We start from the raw sequence: 19,194 nt of genomic DNA, 5'->3' as shown, positions 1-19,194 counted from the left end.
AGACATACCGCCACCTGCTGGCAACAGGAAATGACATGTTTTACGCTGTAATGTACTACTCCTGGCAGGTTGGCCATATCACCTTCAAACTGTCCCAGAAAACCCATAACACATTGATGAGGCAATGATGTAAAACTTGTGAGTTTTCGGCACGGCAAGTTAAACTCTTCGCCATGAAGTTGTTGTAACTTGACTATTGACTGACCATTTTGGATTAATGGTCATTTTTGCCAATTTACAGACTCCCTACTTTAACAAACTCCTCCTAGAGAATTAAAACGATCGACTTCAGATTTTCACAATGCAGTCTAAAACCACTGATGATTAAAAGTTGTACAAATGGTTATTAGCAGTTGACTAGCTTGCCCTTGCCGTGTCGTTGAAAACAGGTGATTTGCCATGAAACAGGAAGTTGTTATAACTTAAGTGTACATCCACACATTTGCACCAATATTGATATGTATAATAAGAGTCCCACCCTGAACACATCTACATGTCAACATTCACTCCAAGCCATAGCGCCACCTGCTGGCAACAGGATGTGACACGTTTTACGCTATGATTGGCTACTCCTAGCAGGTTGGCCATATCAACTTCAAAACTGTCCCAGAAAACCTTTAACACATTGATGAAGCCATGCTGTAGAACGTGTGAGTTTGCAGTTAATGGCGTGGTGGTGGTGTGGCGGCGAAGTTAAATTTGCCAAAAAAAAAGCTTTGCCATGACACAGGAAGTTGTTGTAATTTGACTGTATATGCTCAAATCTGTACCAAACTTTACGTGCTTAATAACTGTCCTGCCCCGAACACATCTACATGCTAAAATTCAGTTATAATCACAGCGCCAAGTGCTCTGTAGTGCCACAAAGGGGACACAGAAAGTGACGCTCTTTGTTCAGTGTCCGAGGCACGTGGCAAATTCACAGCCACACTGGCAGAGCTCCAGAATCTGCAACTCAGCCGCCTCAGACTTCGACGTGCTACACGTGCAAGTGCCCGCCCAACGATGCTTGCAGCTTTAATTCCTACTTAGACATCCCAATTACAGATTGACTTTCAAACATAAGACCAATGAACAATTAGAGGCCCTTATTAAAAGATAGACTTATATATTACAGGATGTTTGTGAAAACACAGCAACAGCAACACTTGAAATGAGACACGGTCTGTTTTTAGCTGTGGACAATTAACCATAAATCAGTTTAAATAAGCTGATATCAGGTACATTCCTTTTGCTGGATCTTATCCAGCAAAAGGAATGTACTAGAACTAGAATACTTTGTGCATTATGAACATCTATTAAATACAAAATGGACTGAAAAAAACAACTAAAAATGAGCAATCGCGGGCAGTAACGCATTACAGTAATGTAGTTACTTTTTCCAGTAATGAGCAGTGTAAGAGAATTTGAAATTCAGTAATTACATTACCGTTACTAATCCCAGTAACTGTAACGTAATCACTGTATTATGTAATGAGAAATTATAAACATTTTTCTTGTATTTGCCCAAAACTACAAGTAAATAAATGAATCCCTCGTGCTTAGGTAGGTAGTCTGAATCCACTAACGATAAAAACGACTATATGAAGAGATAATTACAGAGAGATAGCAGAGATAACAATATAAATGCAGTGAATGGCTATTGAAGAACAAATGCAGACCGTCAATAGTATAAAAAATGGGCTTTGATTTCATGAAAATCGTATGGATTTTGACTTTCCTAAGGTCCCCCTCCACTCAATTAGGTGCTTGCTTATTGTGAGTTTTCTTGGATGTTTGAGCTGCACTGTGCAGACTGATGTAGCATACAGAGCAAACAAGGCTGTTTTCACATTCAAATATCAGATTAACACGTGAGCATATGAGCAGGATTTTGTGACATCACAGCTTGTTTGGACGGCCATCACGGTCCAGTGTGCAACTCACACATGTGTGATGTGGAAACCTGAAACCTCAAGCACAAATACGCTGAGAAAGGACTTTTACAGTAAAGCAGGAGACCTTGTGACTAGTAGTTAAACTTTTGAAATGTAAAATGTTTGCATTGTCACAGATTTCCGTTTTTTCAACGGGGAAGACTCAAATTATTACTCACAGCAGACTATATTAATATACTCTCAAACAGTTTTGGAGGGGATCTTTAGGTGTATAGACAGACAGATAAGCACTTACACAAACATCTGTTAATACTGTGGAAAAAGCCTATAATTTGGCTTTACTCAGCAAGACACACATAATCTCAGACACACACTCACACACCAGTAGGTGGCACTGTTGTGTCATGGGAATAGAGCAGGGGTCCTTGCCATTGTTCACTTAATGCTGTACTCATTTGAGTTTATGATTTAGACCACAATTAAAGCACAGCCGCTCATCCAGTCATTGGTCTACTTTACACATCAAAGTCAAATGAGTTTAACGCTTTGAAGGTCATGGAAAAGCTCTTCCTTCTATCATCTGTGTACTAGCTGCACCACACTCTCAGCCAGGGAAACACATTAAAGAGGGAATCCACCCAAAAAGAGAGCTGCTTCCCACCACAATCACTTGGAAAGTGTAAACAGCCCCCCTCTCCAAAGCAAGAGTCAAAGCTTCAAGCCATCACTGTGGAGTAAAAACCGTGGATTAGCACCTAATTTATTTGTGCAATAACAGTGAGGTAGGGATGTTTATTTACACACATCTTGAATCTTCAGGACAGTGACAGATTAAGAAAAAAAGCCACAGATTCCCCATTACACAAGTGTCAATGATAAAATCCACCAAGTATACAAGTGGCATAAACCAAACACACTGAGTGTCTGGGTAAAACCTTGTTAAATGTGCATGAAAGCCAACAAAGGAGAAGAGCCAGGAGCCAGGCTGACAGAAGGAGGCTGCTCCTGCATCAAAGGCAAACAATAAGGAAACTGATAATGTTTATTATTAATGGCTGCCTTGCCACAGAAAGTAGATACGTACAGCAAGAAATCTTGCACCTTTAATGTTTAAGCCTCTGTGGCAGAGAGGGGATAAACTCACAAACTTAAAAAAAAGGTTTGCATGCACAGCACACACGGTTGTGATGTTTTATTACAGTAACTCATGCTGACAGTCCAAAGCACATCACTCACTTCCTGCGGTGACCTGTGCATCTGTGCCCACACACAAACGCACACACAAACACTGTTACTGCTTGTTAAGCCATCCCGAGTGACGATAGCTGCTGTCTCGATGTGTTGTTCGACGCCGTGACCCTAAAATCAAAGTGCGTCTGTGCTGTTGACAAATGGGATTAGACGTATGTTTTAACAGAGAACCCGCCGTGTTGGAGGATTGACTGCCTCTGTATCTCTGTTGTACTGTATCAATCCAGGTCAGTGGTAAGACAGCAGCTGCGTTTCATTATTATTCCGCTGTCATATCACATCAACCCCACAGAATCACACTGCTCTCCCCGGTTTCTTGATACATGTGTTGACTGTTTTTTTACACCTGCAGCTCTAAGGTGTATGGCAGTGTGCAGCTGATCCATCACATTTAATGCGTGGTGAAATTGCTGCTGGCCTGTTTGGGACATCCATACAGACACACACACACACACACACACACACACACACACACACACACACACACACACACACACACCTCCACCACCTACAACCTGTCTGATAGAGGCAATCAGTACAGATTTACAAGATCATAAAAGATACACTGCAGGTGTTGACATAAGCAGCCCAAATAAACTTTCCCTCCCTGGAGTGTTGTCATGTGTATCAATGGGACTGTAGAGCCGAGGCTTTCCTGTTGAGTTATCTGGTAAGAGTTCACTTTACAGAATGTCGTCAGCAGAAACAGCAGCACTTTAGGAGCACTGATGGAATACAGTAAGAAAATGGCTGCTGTCCAATTAAAATCCACTTAAAAACACACAAAACAGCAGGACTCACTGTGGGAAAAGATCAGACTGTTCAGGAGACATTGACCCAAGTGGGAACAAACCAGAAGCGAACTTCTAATTAACAAACAGTTAACGAGTATTTGCTCTAAGTCAAGAACTATTTACTAAATAATGATAAAGTTACTTGAGCAAAGAAACAGTGTTAATGAAGCACTCTGAGTTTGCACACTGACCTTGTTCTTAATTATTTTTTTCCTGGTTAACTTTGAATCAGGAGCTAAGTGGGACATAATTAATTGATTATTTTTACTTCCTTACTATGCACATATTAATATATAAAGTGACAGTATTTCCATTATTTTAGTTTGCACCATTAGTACTTCCACCTTTGCATGATTAAGACATGAGTAATACAAGCTAGAGATGACCAAAACACAACATTAATCATAAATAAATTCTGAGTATGTTTACATTAGTTTTCAAGTCCACATGCTATATTATAACTAAGACAGCCATCATAGTATGCCAGGCAACTATATGTTATATTTCTGTGAAGATTCTCAGTCATCCAGGTCATAGTTATCCAAGGTGGGTTTAAATTGGGGGCAACTGATCTTGGTTGAAGATACCTGAAGACGTTTCGCCTCTCATCCAAGAGACTTCTTCAGAACAGAAGATGCATCTTTAATTTACATTAATATTCACATCCATATGCCATTTTATTAGCTACATAGTGTTAGAAAGGACAGTTTTGAATGAAAGAAGCGCCCAGGGATTTAACCCACCTTGTAATAATATGTTATATATCTTCTCATATTTGTTTGGTTAAGATTGTTTACAGTTTTTTCCCGTTACTTGAACACGTTTTGCAAAACTTGGCTCATTGTGTCAAAACTCACACAAGCAAATAAGACACAACACTGGGAAATAAACCATTCACATCTATGTCAAATTGAAACTCTGCCATCAAAACCTAACAATCTTTTGTCAAAATGTCACTCTGATGACAAAATGATACCCACTTGTATCTTATGAATACACTTTCAGATCAGCAGCAACACACTAGTCTACTTTAAATAAAACACTGTAGTCTTTTGTTTTCACTGTTTTTATTCAGTTCCACAGAGGGCATGTTTTCACAACAACCAAAAAATGAAATACTCAAAAATCAAATCATTACAATAGTATATTTTACAATACAGTAAATTCAGTTAAATCAAAAATAAAAACAAATAATACCCTACTGTAAACACAGAAAAATACAATTTTGCGCAAGTGGGCTTATGGATCCTGCCGTCTGTTAGGGTCTGGCCACAGGATCTCATCAACATCACAAGCAATGTCTTCTCTTGCTAAGCGTCGGGGAAAATATCCCCTTGTGTGCCGAATCCATCCCTGGATTGACCTCAACTCAATGTCTCCGCAGGCCTGTTCCATTGCCTGCAGAAGAGGCATACAGGCATGTGGTTGGTGGTCATCTACGCGCCATCTCCAAGCGGAAAAAAATTCCTCTATAGGATTTAGAGATGGCGAGTAAGGGGGCAAGTACACAACTTCAAACTGATCATGGTTGGTGAACCAGTTCTAGACCAGAGGTCCATCCTGTACAACTGCATCATGAAGTGCATCTAGTAATGGGATTATGTGTAGCGCATTATAGGGACCCAGTTTGGCATGATGGTGCAGTAGCCCTCGAAGACTTATGGCAGCACACAATGTGATATTTCCCCCGCGCTGACCCGGGACGTGCACAATTGCCCTTTGGCCAATTATATTACGTCCCCATCGTCTGTTTTTGCTAAGGTTGAATCCAGCCTTGTCAATGTAAATACATTCATGCGGCTGGACAGCTCCATCCATGTCCAAGATTCTCTGTAACAAAAAATACATATTGTGGATGGCTTTACTCAAAGCACACACCAACACTACTACACATACAGAACCGACCCACCCCACCACACAGGTGTAGCTTTCTGAACGTATCTATGTGGTACTAATCCAGTGGTACATATTCATCTGTTACTGGACTGCACCCATTCTGTATTGTAAATGTAAAGGACTGAAACACTTACCTGTACATATTCATGTCGAAGTTCTTTGACCCTCAAACTGTTCCTCTCAAATGGGACCCTGTACAATTGCTTTATGGTCATGTTGTGCTTTACCTAGATGCGTCTGATAGTGGTAATGCTTACTCGATTTATGTTGCTGAATACTTGCCTGTCTGCAAGTATTTGTTGCTGTAGCTGGTGGAGACAGATTGCATCGTTTGCTCTGACTAGGTTCACTATGGCAAGTTCCTGCTGTTGGGTGAACAGGCGTTGGAGTCCACCCCCAGTAGGTCTTCTAGCCATTCTGTAGAAAAATGCAACCACAAATTGTTCTCGTTTGCTTCTTTTTTACAGTACTGTGTATACTGAACTTTACTGTATTTACCATACACAGTACTGAAACATCTCAACACGTTATCACGGTATGTTTCACAAAACTACCACTTTTGTTAGAAAAGGAGCATTAGCCACCCTGCAATACAGTACATGTGATACAGTAATGTGATATGGTACAGTACTGTAAATACTCTAGATACAGTCTGAGTAAGACGAAAAGCTGTTTCTCAATCTCAGTGAAGCTATGCTTACATTACTTTAAGTGTTTATGTTTCTATCTTCATTCACAAATGTTGTTTTTAACACCATGCATAGCTACTAAAATGCCATATGGATGTGAATATTAATGGAAATGTGCTCTGAATATAATGATTCGAATGGAAATCTGTCGTCTCTGGTTTGTGTCATTCATGAATTAATGGCACAATTTTTAACAAAAAGTTTAGTGGGATGCTCTACTTTTACTTGAGGGAACATAATCAATGGTAAGTTAATCATGAAGTTATTTAAGCAAACACATTACAGGAGGAGACACAAAAATAGCAACCAATATGTATGGAACAAGTCATGATTAATAATGGCTTATGTGTCATTTCAAACCTGATTTAGAGAAAGATAATGTGTGCACACAGATGTCAGCTAATGGGATAACTGTATGTATGAACCAGTGTCATTAGACACAGTACATAGTAGTATTTTTAAAGTGACTTATTATGATTTAATACTTATTATTGATCATGATTTATTAAACATGACTTATAGAACATAATTAGTTACTTATCATGATCTCATATATTATATAATGTTAGTAATTCAGTCCTGCTATTGACTAAATAGCAGTTAGTTCCTGATTTGTTTCTTTCCATGGCAATTACTTAATATACAATAACATACACCGTCTTGTGTGGGGTACTGTATTATATTAAATTGGGGTTTACACAAAAATCCCAATTATGCATTAAATATTTGAGGACATCATGTTTTCTCTTGATCAGTCATGCATGTTAAAGGACTCCAGTAGTTCATGTATTAATTTACATTTTCAATCAAACTTTCAATTTCATTGTGCAGCCTTGTGTTGTAGAATGAAAATAAATGTACCTTGAACCTTCTGTAAGTCCATTTACAAATCATATATACATGACATTACACCTACCCATTTAGAAAATAGTGTTGTAGATATTTGAATTGTTTTAATTAGTTTTGAACATTCAGGTTGCTTTTGGTTTCCACTAATGTCTGCACAGTATGAGAACCAGTTAGCAATCTCTTAAGTTGAGTACTCCCTCAGACTGAAGTCTACATTATTTTTAGTAATTGTTTTTTGTAATTTACCTTATTGTTGTAAGGTAATACAGTGCATACTTTTCAAATCATTCTGCACTTCATCTGCATTGTCACACGAAAATGTTCACGGTTCACAACTCAAGCAAGTCTTGAGTTGTCCCACCTCAGCTGCACTCTGTGATCGGCTGAAATATGTTTCCCGTTTGGCTGTTATAAGTAGACGATTGGCTTTCTAGCGGGAGGGGCAGGATAACCGCCAACGTTTCCCCATAGAGTTGGATTGAGGATGTAATTGAGTGGTGTGTCTCCTCTATAAAACGTCTCTGCCATTACTGCAGCCATCGATTTATGGTACACACTCTGGTGACCAGGTGAGCTACCAGGGCGCCCGACAGCTTCATATTTACCACACAGACATGAGAGTGGTGGAATCAGTCTTCTCATCTAACTCTCAGCAAGAAAGCTATTTCTTTCTGAAGCCATTTCCCAAAATGTCAAACAATTCCTTTAAGTACTTGAGCATCGATCTACTTTAAAAACACTAGGGATAAATGTAATAGTAATTTATTGACTCTCTCAAGACCAGCAGCTTCAAACAGCAAAAAAATTAATTAAATGAGGACGTGATTTATGATGCAGTATCACTAAATGCCACTAGGTGCTGGCTCCAAACATGTCAAAACACTTCAATATATGTTTAAAAAAGCAATAAAATGGAGTCAAATTTATAATTTCATATATTAAGGTGCATGTTTACATGATTGACAAGGGTCTCAGCCTACCACCTTTAGCCATGGTGGATGCTGCTCCTTGTCCCACCTCAGCTGCACTCTGTGTTTTAGTGCTGATCCCAAATCCAGGCTTCAATACAACCCCTCAGAAACTCAAAGGTCAGGTCAGGTCAGGTCACATCCATATTTTTCTTCTGTATAACAGGCTGTTATATGTTGTGTGCAGCTAAAATAATCACAACAGACTTGCTTCACTCTGCACCTGCAGGAAAATGTTACACTACAAGTGTACTGCTATGTCCTTAGGCACTCTGAGCCACAATACACTGAGAGGCAGAGCTGTAAAAGACTGCAAGTGCTGATTTGGCCCTCAACACTGAATGTAATGTAGTGCAGCTCTGACCCTGCAGGGTATCCACAATACTCACGTGCGCCTTGAGATTGAACAGAAATGTAAAAAAAATGCATGTCATCACTGGCAAACTTCTTTAGGGCTGAATTTCATCACCTCTTCTCCCCCACCTGTCACCTCTCTGCCGATCTTATTCTTTTCCAGTTGTCCACGTGAAAACAGAATCTGAATGTGTGCTTTGAAAACCTTCAGAGAGCTGCTGCCTTGCACATAGCTGCAGTTGAGCCCAGCTCCTAAAGAGCGAGGCGGTGACATGATGAATAGACAAAACCGATCTCGCTCCCGTGGCTTAGAGTGGACTATAATCAAGATGAATGTTTGTTTTTTGATTGCTTGCTACTGTCGAAAACCCTGGGATGTAGCTGCGTTTTTGACAGCGGGGAAACTGGTCGAGACAGAGTGACATAGAAGGAGAGAGAGAATCAATGGATCATCTATTATGTCCAGTGCTTAATGAAAAGGCTCTGCTGCAGATGAATAAAGTGCTGCCAATAGGAAGTCTTCAGAGGCCTTTTCTGATGTCATGATCAGTTTAATACTCAGGCTGCTTGTCCTCCAGTATTGACCCGCTGCTTAATGGCTTTTCTTGTCCAAGCATCATTCAAACTGCACTTTATTGCTGTTGTTTTTCTACTCTTCGATTCTTTCTTACACCACTTATCCATTAAGGTACAAAATTGTTATCTATCTGTCTGTCTCTCTGTCTGTTTGTCTGGCTGATATGAAAAAAACTATATGGACGCCCTCTCTGAAAAATTATCTAAATAGCTAAATAGAACTAAATGGTTTTATTTCCATTTTTATTTTTTTTTTTTTTTTTACAATTGCTTACACACAAAATCTTTACATGTCACACATTTTTTGAAACCTCTCACTCAAAGAGCAAGACTACACACCAAATCTTCAAAACCATAAGCTATTGCTCAGCCTTTCACTCAGTTTTCAATTGCAAAAAACACTTTTTCCAAAACACTACACACAGTTCTCTATCTAAGACACAAAAATCTAACATGAAGTTACTTGCTTTCCTTTTCCAAACACAACCAAAAAAGGTCACACAGCCACTCCTCAAATGCAAACACTAACTGTTTAACTGATCACTAACCAGTCACTGCTTTAGTATACAGTAGACCTATAAATAAGTCATAGGTCAGATTACCTGTTTTGAACAATGTATGCCAACAATGGACAGAGAGCAAGGGGAGAAGGAGGGAGAGGCGGGGCACGACAACAAGGACAAGTTCAAGGAGGAAGAGTTGGTAGAAGAGGAGGAGGAGGAGGAGGTGGGGGACAACGGCAAGTTGGAAGAGGAGGAGGGCAAAGAAGAGAAGGAAGGAGAGCCATCACTGATGAGATCAGGGCCTCACAGAACCTGGACTGAGAGTCCAGTCCAACTTGAGTCGCTTTACAGTGGCGTCCATAATTCAAGTCCTCAGACATTAGAACAGGTTGTAACTATCTAATGACTATTTCAGCAATACAGTATTGTACTGTAAAATACACACAAATTTGTTCATTATTCAAAAAATTATATTTTTGGTTCACATATTTTATTTTTTGTATGCTGCTGTATACATCACTTTGCTACTGTTACAACTGTAATGTTTTGCCAAATAAATGTTTTCTGTGTCAACATTGCATTGGTGTTTACAGTGTACTTTTCAACCCCTCTCACTAGATTAGTTTCACTCTAGAACATTGTATGGAAATGTACACATAAGCCTATGAAAGACAGAAAGAAAGAAAGAGCTTTAGATTTAAAACAACAGTGTGTGCATGGTATATCCACAAATTTACAATTACGAAAAAAATGTTTGCCATTTGATTCAAGTGCTTCATTTTGGGATGTGTTAATGGCATTTTGAATGCAGTGTTTCATTTTGAAGTGCATATGAGGCATTTTGTGTGAGCAGTTTTGAGAATTGTGTGTAGGGTTTTGGAAAAAGGAGACAGTTTTGAAAACGAGTGTAAGCAGTTGTAAAAAAACTGTATTAGGAAACGTAATTGCTGTGTAGATTATGTTCATGTTTTTGTGCAGCAGGTGATATATAGGGAGGTAGTTGTGGTGGAAGGAGGGCGAACAAAATGGAGGAATAGAAAAAACATTTTTGTGACTGGAAATGTTTTTAAAAAATAGTTCAATGTCATTATTCAACCTGTTCTCACTCCCTAGTTGTCACACATGGACGGATGGTCAACACGACTTGGCATCACTTTTTTCACGCACTGGGCTGCCCCTTCACGTCATAGTTCAACACACTAATGAAAGCCCTGTAGTATAATTTTTGAATGCTGAAGGTAGGTTAATATAGCATAACAGTCCTAGTAACGACGTGGACCAGACTTTCACCCAGAAGACCAGTGTTTGTTTCCCGTGTAAAACAAAACGTCAACATTGAGTGTTTTTATTCTCTATGCCTACGTTCAGACTACAGGCCAAAGTGACCCAAATCCGATTCGCTCATATATGACTCAGATATTACATTTACATTTACTCATTTGGCAGACGCTTTCATCCAAAGTGACTTACATTTGAGGAACAACATACAAGCATCAACAGAGCATCAAATACACATCTACAACTGACAATACATACTAGTAAGAGCAGCAATAAATACTAGTAAGAGCTCATAGTACATATCACATCAATGGGGTAAATACCTAGGGAAGGAAGTAAGAGTTAACAAAAAGTGCAATCAAAACAAAAAAGTGCTATCAGTACAAGATAATTGTAGGGGATAGAAGAAGAAGAGCACAGGAAGTGCATGTTAGAGGTTAGGAGTCAGAGGTGTTATAAGAGGAAGTGTTCTCGGAAGAGATGAGTTTTCAAGAGCTTCTTGAAGTTAGAGAGGGACGCCCCTGCTCTGATGACGTGTGGTAGCTCGTTTCACCATAGTGGTGTCACAGATGAGAATAGCCGAGACTGGGATTGCTTTGTGTGAAGGGATGGCAGAGCCAGGCGGCGTTCGTTGGAGGAGCGTAGCAGCCGAGAAGGAACCTAAGTTTGTATTATGGAGTTTAGGTAGATGGGTGCAGACCCAGTAGTCACTCTGTATGGCAGCATTAGTGACTTGAATTTGATTCTGGAGGCCACGGGGAGCCAGTGGAGGTCACTGAGTAATGGAGTGACATGAGTCCTTTTGGGCTGATCAAAAACCAGATGCACTGCTGCGTTCTGAACCACACAAGCTGGAAGACCTGCTAGGAGGGCATTGCAATAGTTCAAGCGAGAGATAACCATGGCCTGTACCAGAAGCTGGGTGGCGTACTGAGTGAGGTAGGGCCTGATTTTCCTTATGTTGTATAGAGCAAAGCGGCATGACCGAGAGACAGCAGTCTGAAAAGGACAGCTGGTCATCAATCATGACACCCAAGTTTCTCACCACCTTGGTTGGAGTGATGGTTGAGGAGTCAATTTGTAGTTTAATGTTATGGTGGAGAGATTGCTTGGCTGGAATGACCGAGAGTTCAGGCTTAGAGAGGTTTAGTTGAAGGTGGCAAGCCTTCATCCATGCAGATTTGTCCGAGAGACAGTCAGTGATCCGCACTGAGACGGTGGGATCGCCTGGCGGGAAGGATAGGTAGAGTTGCGTATCGTCTGTGAGGTGGTGTAAACTGAGAAGAGAAGGGGCCCTAGCACTGAGCCTTGGGGCACCCCTGTGGAGAGGCAGTGGGAGGAGGATAATTATCCTTGCCACAAAACATTGTAGGAATGCCCAGAGAGCCAGGATTCGAACCACAGGAGTGCTTTACTTGAGATGCCCACTGCTGAGAGAGCGGATAGCAGGATCCTGTGGTTGACTGTGTCAAAGGCCACTGATAGGTCAAGCAGGATAGGAACCGAGGATTGGGCTGCAGTTTTATCTGACCTTAGGGCTTCTGTTACAGACAGAAGAGCCGTTTCAGTAGAGTGGGCACTCTTAAAACCAGACTGGTATGGATCTAGGAGGTCATTCCGTGAGAGGAATTCTGAGATCTGTTTGAATACTGCCCGTTCAATAGTTTTGAATAAAAATGGTAGAAGAGACACTGGTCGATAATACTGGCCGAAGAGTGTAACCTGAGCCCTTTTGAAAGTGGTCAGGAAGGTTCCTGAAGCCAGAGAAATATTTATCGCACGAGTGATTGTCGGGACCACGGTAGGAGATATGGCTTGGAACAGATTCGCAGGAATCGGGTGTCAGTGGATAGAGGACACAGGCTATCCAGGCACGAGCTTAGTGTAGAGCACAGAGATTGTGTGGCATCATTGACCTCAAGTGAGGAAAATGTGTTGAGGGAAGGTAGAGCGGAAGCTACCACTGAGGCATAGTGAGTGGGAGACAGGTTGCGGAGGTTGCGGCGGTGTGAGACCAACGGTGTTGGAACAATGGGCTTTTCCTGTAGGTATACTGTGCACTGAACGAAATAGTGGTCTGACACATGTAGAGGTGTGACAGGCACTCTGTGGCACAGTTAAGTAAGTTAAGTTAAACTGTGGTAATCATGAACAGATTGCTTGTTTTAGTAAATCAAATACATCTAATCTAGTCAACATTTTCTCAATCACCACTTTATCCAGGATATACAGTACAAATCCAGTAAATTTACCTCCCCACATCCTAACTCTTCTCTCCCTTTCTAATGAGTACACTGTTCACTCTATCTACGACACACTCTATGTACAATCAAGTAGGAGGATTCAGATTAGGGTCCTCTTACTTGTCGGAGACTGAGTCTCGCCAGTGCTTGATGTAGTCCTTGTTGATGTAGCCCTCCACCTCCTTCATCTTGCCTTCATCAGGCAGGACGATCATCATGGTGGTGTTGCCCTTGTAGGGCAGCATAATGACGGTGGTGTGGTTGTCGCGGTCCCAGTAGGTGTTGTAGTAACCCGTCCTCATCATCATATCCACCTGAACTTTGGTGGCTTCATCTACATGGAATTCAGCCTTGTGTGTCAAGTCACTGTTAAAGGGATTCTTCCACTTACCTGTATGAGACAGTGGAGAGCGGGAGATGACAGTAATGTTGAAGTATGATCTACAGTCATCTTCATGTTTACATCATTAAAACTCGTCAAAGCAACACAACGAGACAAGGAGTTCCACTTGCGTCTTACCTTTAAAGTAGACATAGTTAATAAGCACCATAGCCGTTGCAGGGTCCAGGTCCTTCACCATATCTTTAATCTTGTCCTGGGTTTTATTAGCTATCAATGTGTTGATCTCTGCTGCAGCCTCAGCAGGTTTGGTAAAGTCGACGTTGAAGATCTCACCAGAATAGTAGTGCTTGACATCCTTCAGGAACGTCTCCAGAGGATTGAAGCCAGAGCGCACAGCCACGCCGTTACCGACATCCAGCTGCTGACTGCCCTGGCTGTGGCCATGAATGTCGAAAAGATGCTTGTAAGCTTCATTGACCTGAGTCTGGTTAAAGGTGCTATAGCCCAAGCTGGAGAACAGCTGGCTATGAGTTTCACCACGGGCTCCTGTAGACAGCATGGACAGGGCGGTGGAGATGCCCAGCGGTGAGTAGAAGATGTTCTTTCCAGCTGCAGTCTTGGCATTCAGGCTTTTGTAAAGGGCAAAGGCAAAGTCAGCATTGGGAGAGGACAGCTTGTGGCAGCTCAGTTCTCCCTCATGACTGTGTTCTGAGCCGTGGTGGTGGTGGTGGTCTGCCCTGGCTGCAGCCAGCAGCAGTGCTGCGAGCACACAGCGAGCAAAGATACCACGCATTTTTACAGCTGTCCATACAACAGGAAAAACCAGAGGAAGCTGTTAGTGGATCGTGACCACAGTAAATCATAGTAGTTTCTGATAATAAACAACCCTATAAATAAGATTAAAATCAACCAAGCAAAAAAATTTTATTAAATGACAAGCTTTTTTAGAACATTGTTTAAAACATAATGAATGAAAGGAATAATGTCGACAGTAGCTAAAGGCTCAATACCTTTTACACAGAACAGACTAATGATCCTATCTTAACACCTTCACACTTCCATTTCAACACACATTTTGTCGTATTTTTAAAACAAGTTCACTGCTAAACTTCCAAATATCACTTACTTCTTAATGTCCTTAAAAATGTATTTAAAACGTTCAGCATGTATCATTGAAGGTTCATCCTTACCATTAATGTCTTCTCTGGTGCAGTTTGGCACAAACTTCATCATTATATTCAGTAGATCGAAGAGAGTCAGATGACAGATCTATTAAAAATTAACAAGTGCAGCCTTTCCTAATTTCTGGCAAAAGCTATCTTCCCTTCACTGCAACACAACTCATTCAACACAACACCACTGGTGAGTTAGGGGAGTTTTGGTCTAAAGGTTGTGTACACACAAGCAATACATACACAAACAAATGTTACAGCTGAAATGAGGAGCCTTTAATGGAAATATGAAGCAACTGTCATTTCACTTTATTTCCACTTTAAATCCCTTCTGTAAAACTAAATGCAGCCACTAATCAGTAGGACTGATATTGAAAGTAACACTGATTTGAAGTTGAATGAGTAACATATAGAATGCCAGTTGTTTTTGAAGTCTTTTTTTCAATTCATGTTGAAACAACTGCTCAATGACACCCAAGTTGGCTCAGTGTGTCAGCAGTGCAATATATGCACCACTGCTTTTATTAACTGTATCAAACACAAACGTCAGCTGGATACACTACAAAATAATGTATTTAGACTTAAAAGACCAACACACTCACATAATCATACAAGTGTGCAGTGAAATGCTTTCTTAGTGTCTCCAGTAGATTGTGTAAAATTTAAACGTAGCAAATATATAAAAGGAGCAAAAAATAAAATATACTAAAAGTAATAACAACCATAATGGTACAATGAGCCTCCACTAAGTACATGATCAGGGGAAAATTAGAAGTATAAATGTTTGCAAATGTTTAAATCAAAAAAATACTTTTTTGAGAGGAATAAATATATAAAATTTATGTATTATGTATGCAATAAATGGTAGTATGGCAGTAGTGCACTGTACACTGAGCCCCTCTGTACTGGCTGTTGGGCTACAGCATAATTTTCCTGACTGCATAGGTTAGAAAAGGTCTAAGTATAGGCTTTAGCTGTTGCCATCTTTCTCGCTCGGAAAAGGCACTACTTGTTGACACACACAGCGTCAATGTCACTTCTGCAATAATACAACAGACTGATTCAGGAAAGATAGCAGACTCATTAATATTAGCATTACTTCCACAGCACCTTCATACTGTTACATTAGTTAACCTTTTTCATAAATGTCAACGCCTGCATGTTTTTATAGTTTGTCTCAGCTGTTTTGTTGCTACTTCTTGTCTAAATATGAGTAAATTGAAGATTGATTGTTAACACTTTCTATGAAGGTCATTGCTATAATGACTTATGCATATATTTATAACACGAAATAATGTGTCCATAAGACATTATAACAGTTGTTATAATTACTTACAAACATGCATTAGGCGCTATAGCAAAGTTCATAATGTATTATGACCTTTTGATTTAATGTTTTATAACTAATAGTAATACCAGTTTATATCAATGTGAGGCAAGAATCTCTGACCATGTTCCATAAAACATTATAACCACCGACTCTGCCTCGTTATGAATACACTTTAGTCACCATTTACAATTAGTGATATAAAATGGAATAATAGCTTAATGGACACACTGTGACCTACACTGCACATGTTCTGCCTGACTGATAACTTACAAAGTAACTTAAATATTTTACTCCGCTAACTTTCACTGTCACATTCTGCTGCTCGCTCTCTCTCATTCATAACCAATTCAGAATCTTCCATGTCCGCATCACAAAGAAGTATACTATACAGTACTATAACATAATGTTCACGGAACGCAAATGGCGGAACCTTCAGAACTGCGGAAGTGCAGAGCTCGGACAGTCGGAGGTGTGCACATAACAGAGACCCGTGATCTCTGTTACTGGTCTGAGACCAGTGTTGTATTTGACGCATTTCGCCGCTGCTGAATGAATGACCACGCTACTAAAATTTCACACGGTCATCAATATGACTGCGACATTGATTTTCACCGGCACACTGTGCAGCAACACTCATCGCTGTTTTGGTTCCTGTGTGCAAAGCGAGTGTGTGCCAGCAAAAGAGAGAGAGTGAGCAGCAGAACGGGGAGAACGTGACGGTGAAAGTTAGTGGAGGAAAATATTATATATATATATTATATATATAAAGTTACTTAGTAAGTTGTCCATCAGGCAGACATGTGCAGTGTAGGTCACTGTGTGTCCGTTAAGTCTGTTGTTTCCGCAACTGCTGGAAAAGTGAAGGCGGTTAGCGTTAGCTAAAAGATCCCCGGTCTGTAAAGCACGGTTTTGGCTGCAGTGTAACGTTAGCTAAATTAGTAATGGAGTAATATTAATTAGTTGCGTGTCATTACTACCTAACTTGTTGAGGAATGAGAACAGCAGGTTGAAGCTAAACTGGTGTCCTGTACACATACTGTACATCCTGCTAGTTACGTTAAATTATATTTCAGTGTCCAGAGGAGTCTGACAACTGGTTGTTAAAGGAAGGACACTGGTGACCACGGAGGAGCTGAGGCTACTAAAGTAAATCAGGGATGTAAACTAGTCCTTTTAAGCAATTGAGGAGATATTTCTTTTGGATTTTAATATGTAAACGAAATGCTTAGTAATTGTCCAGAATTTACACAGAAAAAAAATGCATCACGATGGATCGCTGCCCTCTGAACTGTAATCAAATCGAATCGTGAGGTGGCAAGAGATTCTCATCCCTACTGCCCAAACAGTATTCCTATTCAATTACTTTAAAATGTCTTTTAATAGGCTACGTTTTGTGAAGTGCTTTTCTTTAATTGTCCACTGCATCTATTAGGGCCTTTCCATAGGCTCGCCATTCATCTGTGACAACATCTGAGCCTCTTCTTACATGATGTTGGTCGGCAACAGGTCTCTTGAGCGATCTTTCACCACCCTGACAATGGGTTTTCTTGATGTAATTATGTTGTGTTTTTGTGCTAAACTGCAAAATGTTCAAAATTCATACAGATTGTTCATAAATTGAAGAAACATAAATACAAGTTGTTTTCCTGCGCAAAATGTTTGTCACTTTACTTAAAGCAAACAATTACGTGTTATAAGGTCTTCTAAGTAGTTCATATGGTATTATGTCCACCTGTAATATATTATACAGGGATGGATATTTTAACACTTTACTTAAAGCCAACAAAGACATGCTCTATAACTTTAAACATTACTATAAGCTATTGTTCCATTTTATATCACTAATTGTAAATGGTGACTAAAGTGTATTCATAACGACGCAGAGTCGGTGGTTATAATGTTTTATGGAACATGGTCGGAGATTCTTGCCTCACATTGACATAAACTGGTATTACTATTAGTTATAAAACATTAAATCAAAAGGTCATAATACATTATGAACATTGCTATAGCGCCTAATGCATGTTTGTAAGTGATTATAACAACTGTTATAATGTCTTATGGACACATTATATCATGTTATAAATATATGCATAAGTCATTATAGCGATGACCTTCATAGAAAGTGTTACAGATTGATTTGTAGATTGATCCATAAATCTGTTTCTATTTTACCTGGTTGTGGCCAAGTATGTGCAAAATATGCCTGTATGAGTCTGGTTTAAGGTGCTGTAGCCCAAGCTGAAGAGAAGCTGGCTGTGGTTTCACAACTGGCCCCTGTAGACAGCATGGACACGGCAGTGAAGATACCAAGTTGCAAGAAGATGTTGTTTTTTTTCCAGCAGCAGCCTTGGCATTCAGAATTTTGTAGAGGACTAAGGCAAAGTCAGAAATGTGAGAGGACAGCTTGTAGCAGTTCAGGGTCGCGGTGGTGGGTTGCCCAGGCAAGTAAATCATAGTAGTGTCTGATAAACAACTTTATAACCATGATTGTAGAAAAAACAAGTGGAATGTAATTTCATAACATGCTGCGAGGGTACATTTTATCTAATGTGATGAATTAAAATATTGAAGCTGACAGTACTTAATGGCTCAACACCGTATAAACAGAATGCTCTAATGATATGTTACCATTAAACAGCAACTTCTGTTCTATGATAAATTTTGCCCCCACATTTTGAAAGCTTCATTTCTAAATGTAATGCATTCCAAATGTCAACTATTTATGAAATTTACATGTAAGTTTTCAAATATTATGCAAAACATTCATCATGTTTTAATGAAGAGCCATGGTTACCGTCTTTCTTTTGCTGCGGTTTGGCAGAAAATTCACCATTACACAAAACTGATTCAAGAGAGTTAGCTGACAGTTTTATTAAAAATTAATGAGGACCAGCCTCTTTTTCTGTCCTGGGCCATGAGATTTCTGGCAATGCTAGCTTTACTGATGCAACACCCGACACAACATTGGTAAAGAACCGTTGGTGCTGAAAGGGGAGGTACGTTTGTAAAACACATTGTTAAACCAAAACTCGGTTTAACAATGTGTTTTACAAACGTACCTCTGTGTG

At 40.0% G+C, this 19,194-nt stretch overlaps 1 protein-coding gene across 1 annotated transcript in view; it reads right to left on the bottom strand.

The window, feature by feature from the left end:
• Positions 1–14,804, bottom strand: part of LOC123977776 (alpha-1-antitrypsin homolog) — a 16,346-nt gene extending 1,542 nt beyond the window's left edge. The window contains exons 1-3 of the mRNA XM_046060740.1: positions 14,748–14,804; positions 13,799–14,422; positions 13,399–13,669 (exon numbers count right to left, since the gene is read on the bottom strand). Coding sequence (XP_045916696.1) covers positions 13,399–13,669; positions 13,799–14,422; positions 14,748–14,787 — 935 coding nt within the window. The 5' untranslated portion in view covers positions 14,788–14,804. The remainder of the gene's footprint in view (positions 1–13,398; positions 13,670–13,798; positions 14,423–14,747) is intronic.
• Between the last annotated feature and the right edge of the window lie 4,390 nt (positions 14,805–19,194).

This window comes from Micropterus dolomieu, linkage group LG10 (assembly GCF_021292245.1).
Source record: "Micropterus dolomieu isolate WLL.071019.BEF.003 ecotype Adirondacks linkage group LG10, ASM2129224v1, whole genome shotgun sequence".
Taxonomy (NCBI): domain Eukaryota; kingdom Metazoa; phylum Chordata; class Actinopteri; order Centrarchiformes; family Centrarchidae; genus Micropterus; species Micropterus dolomieu.
The sequence above is the reverse complement of the archived record's forward strand: the minus strand, read 5'-3'. Positions and strand labels throughout refer to the sequence as shown.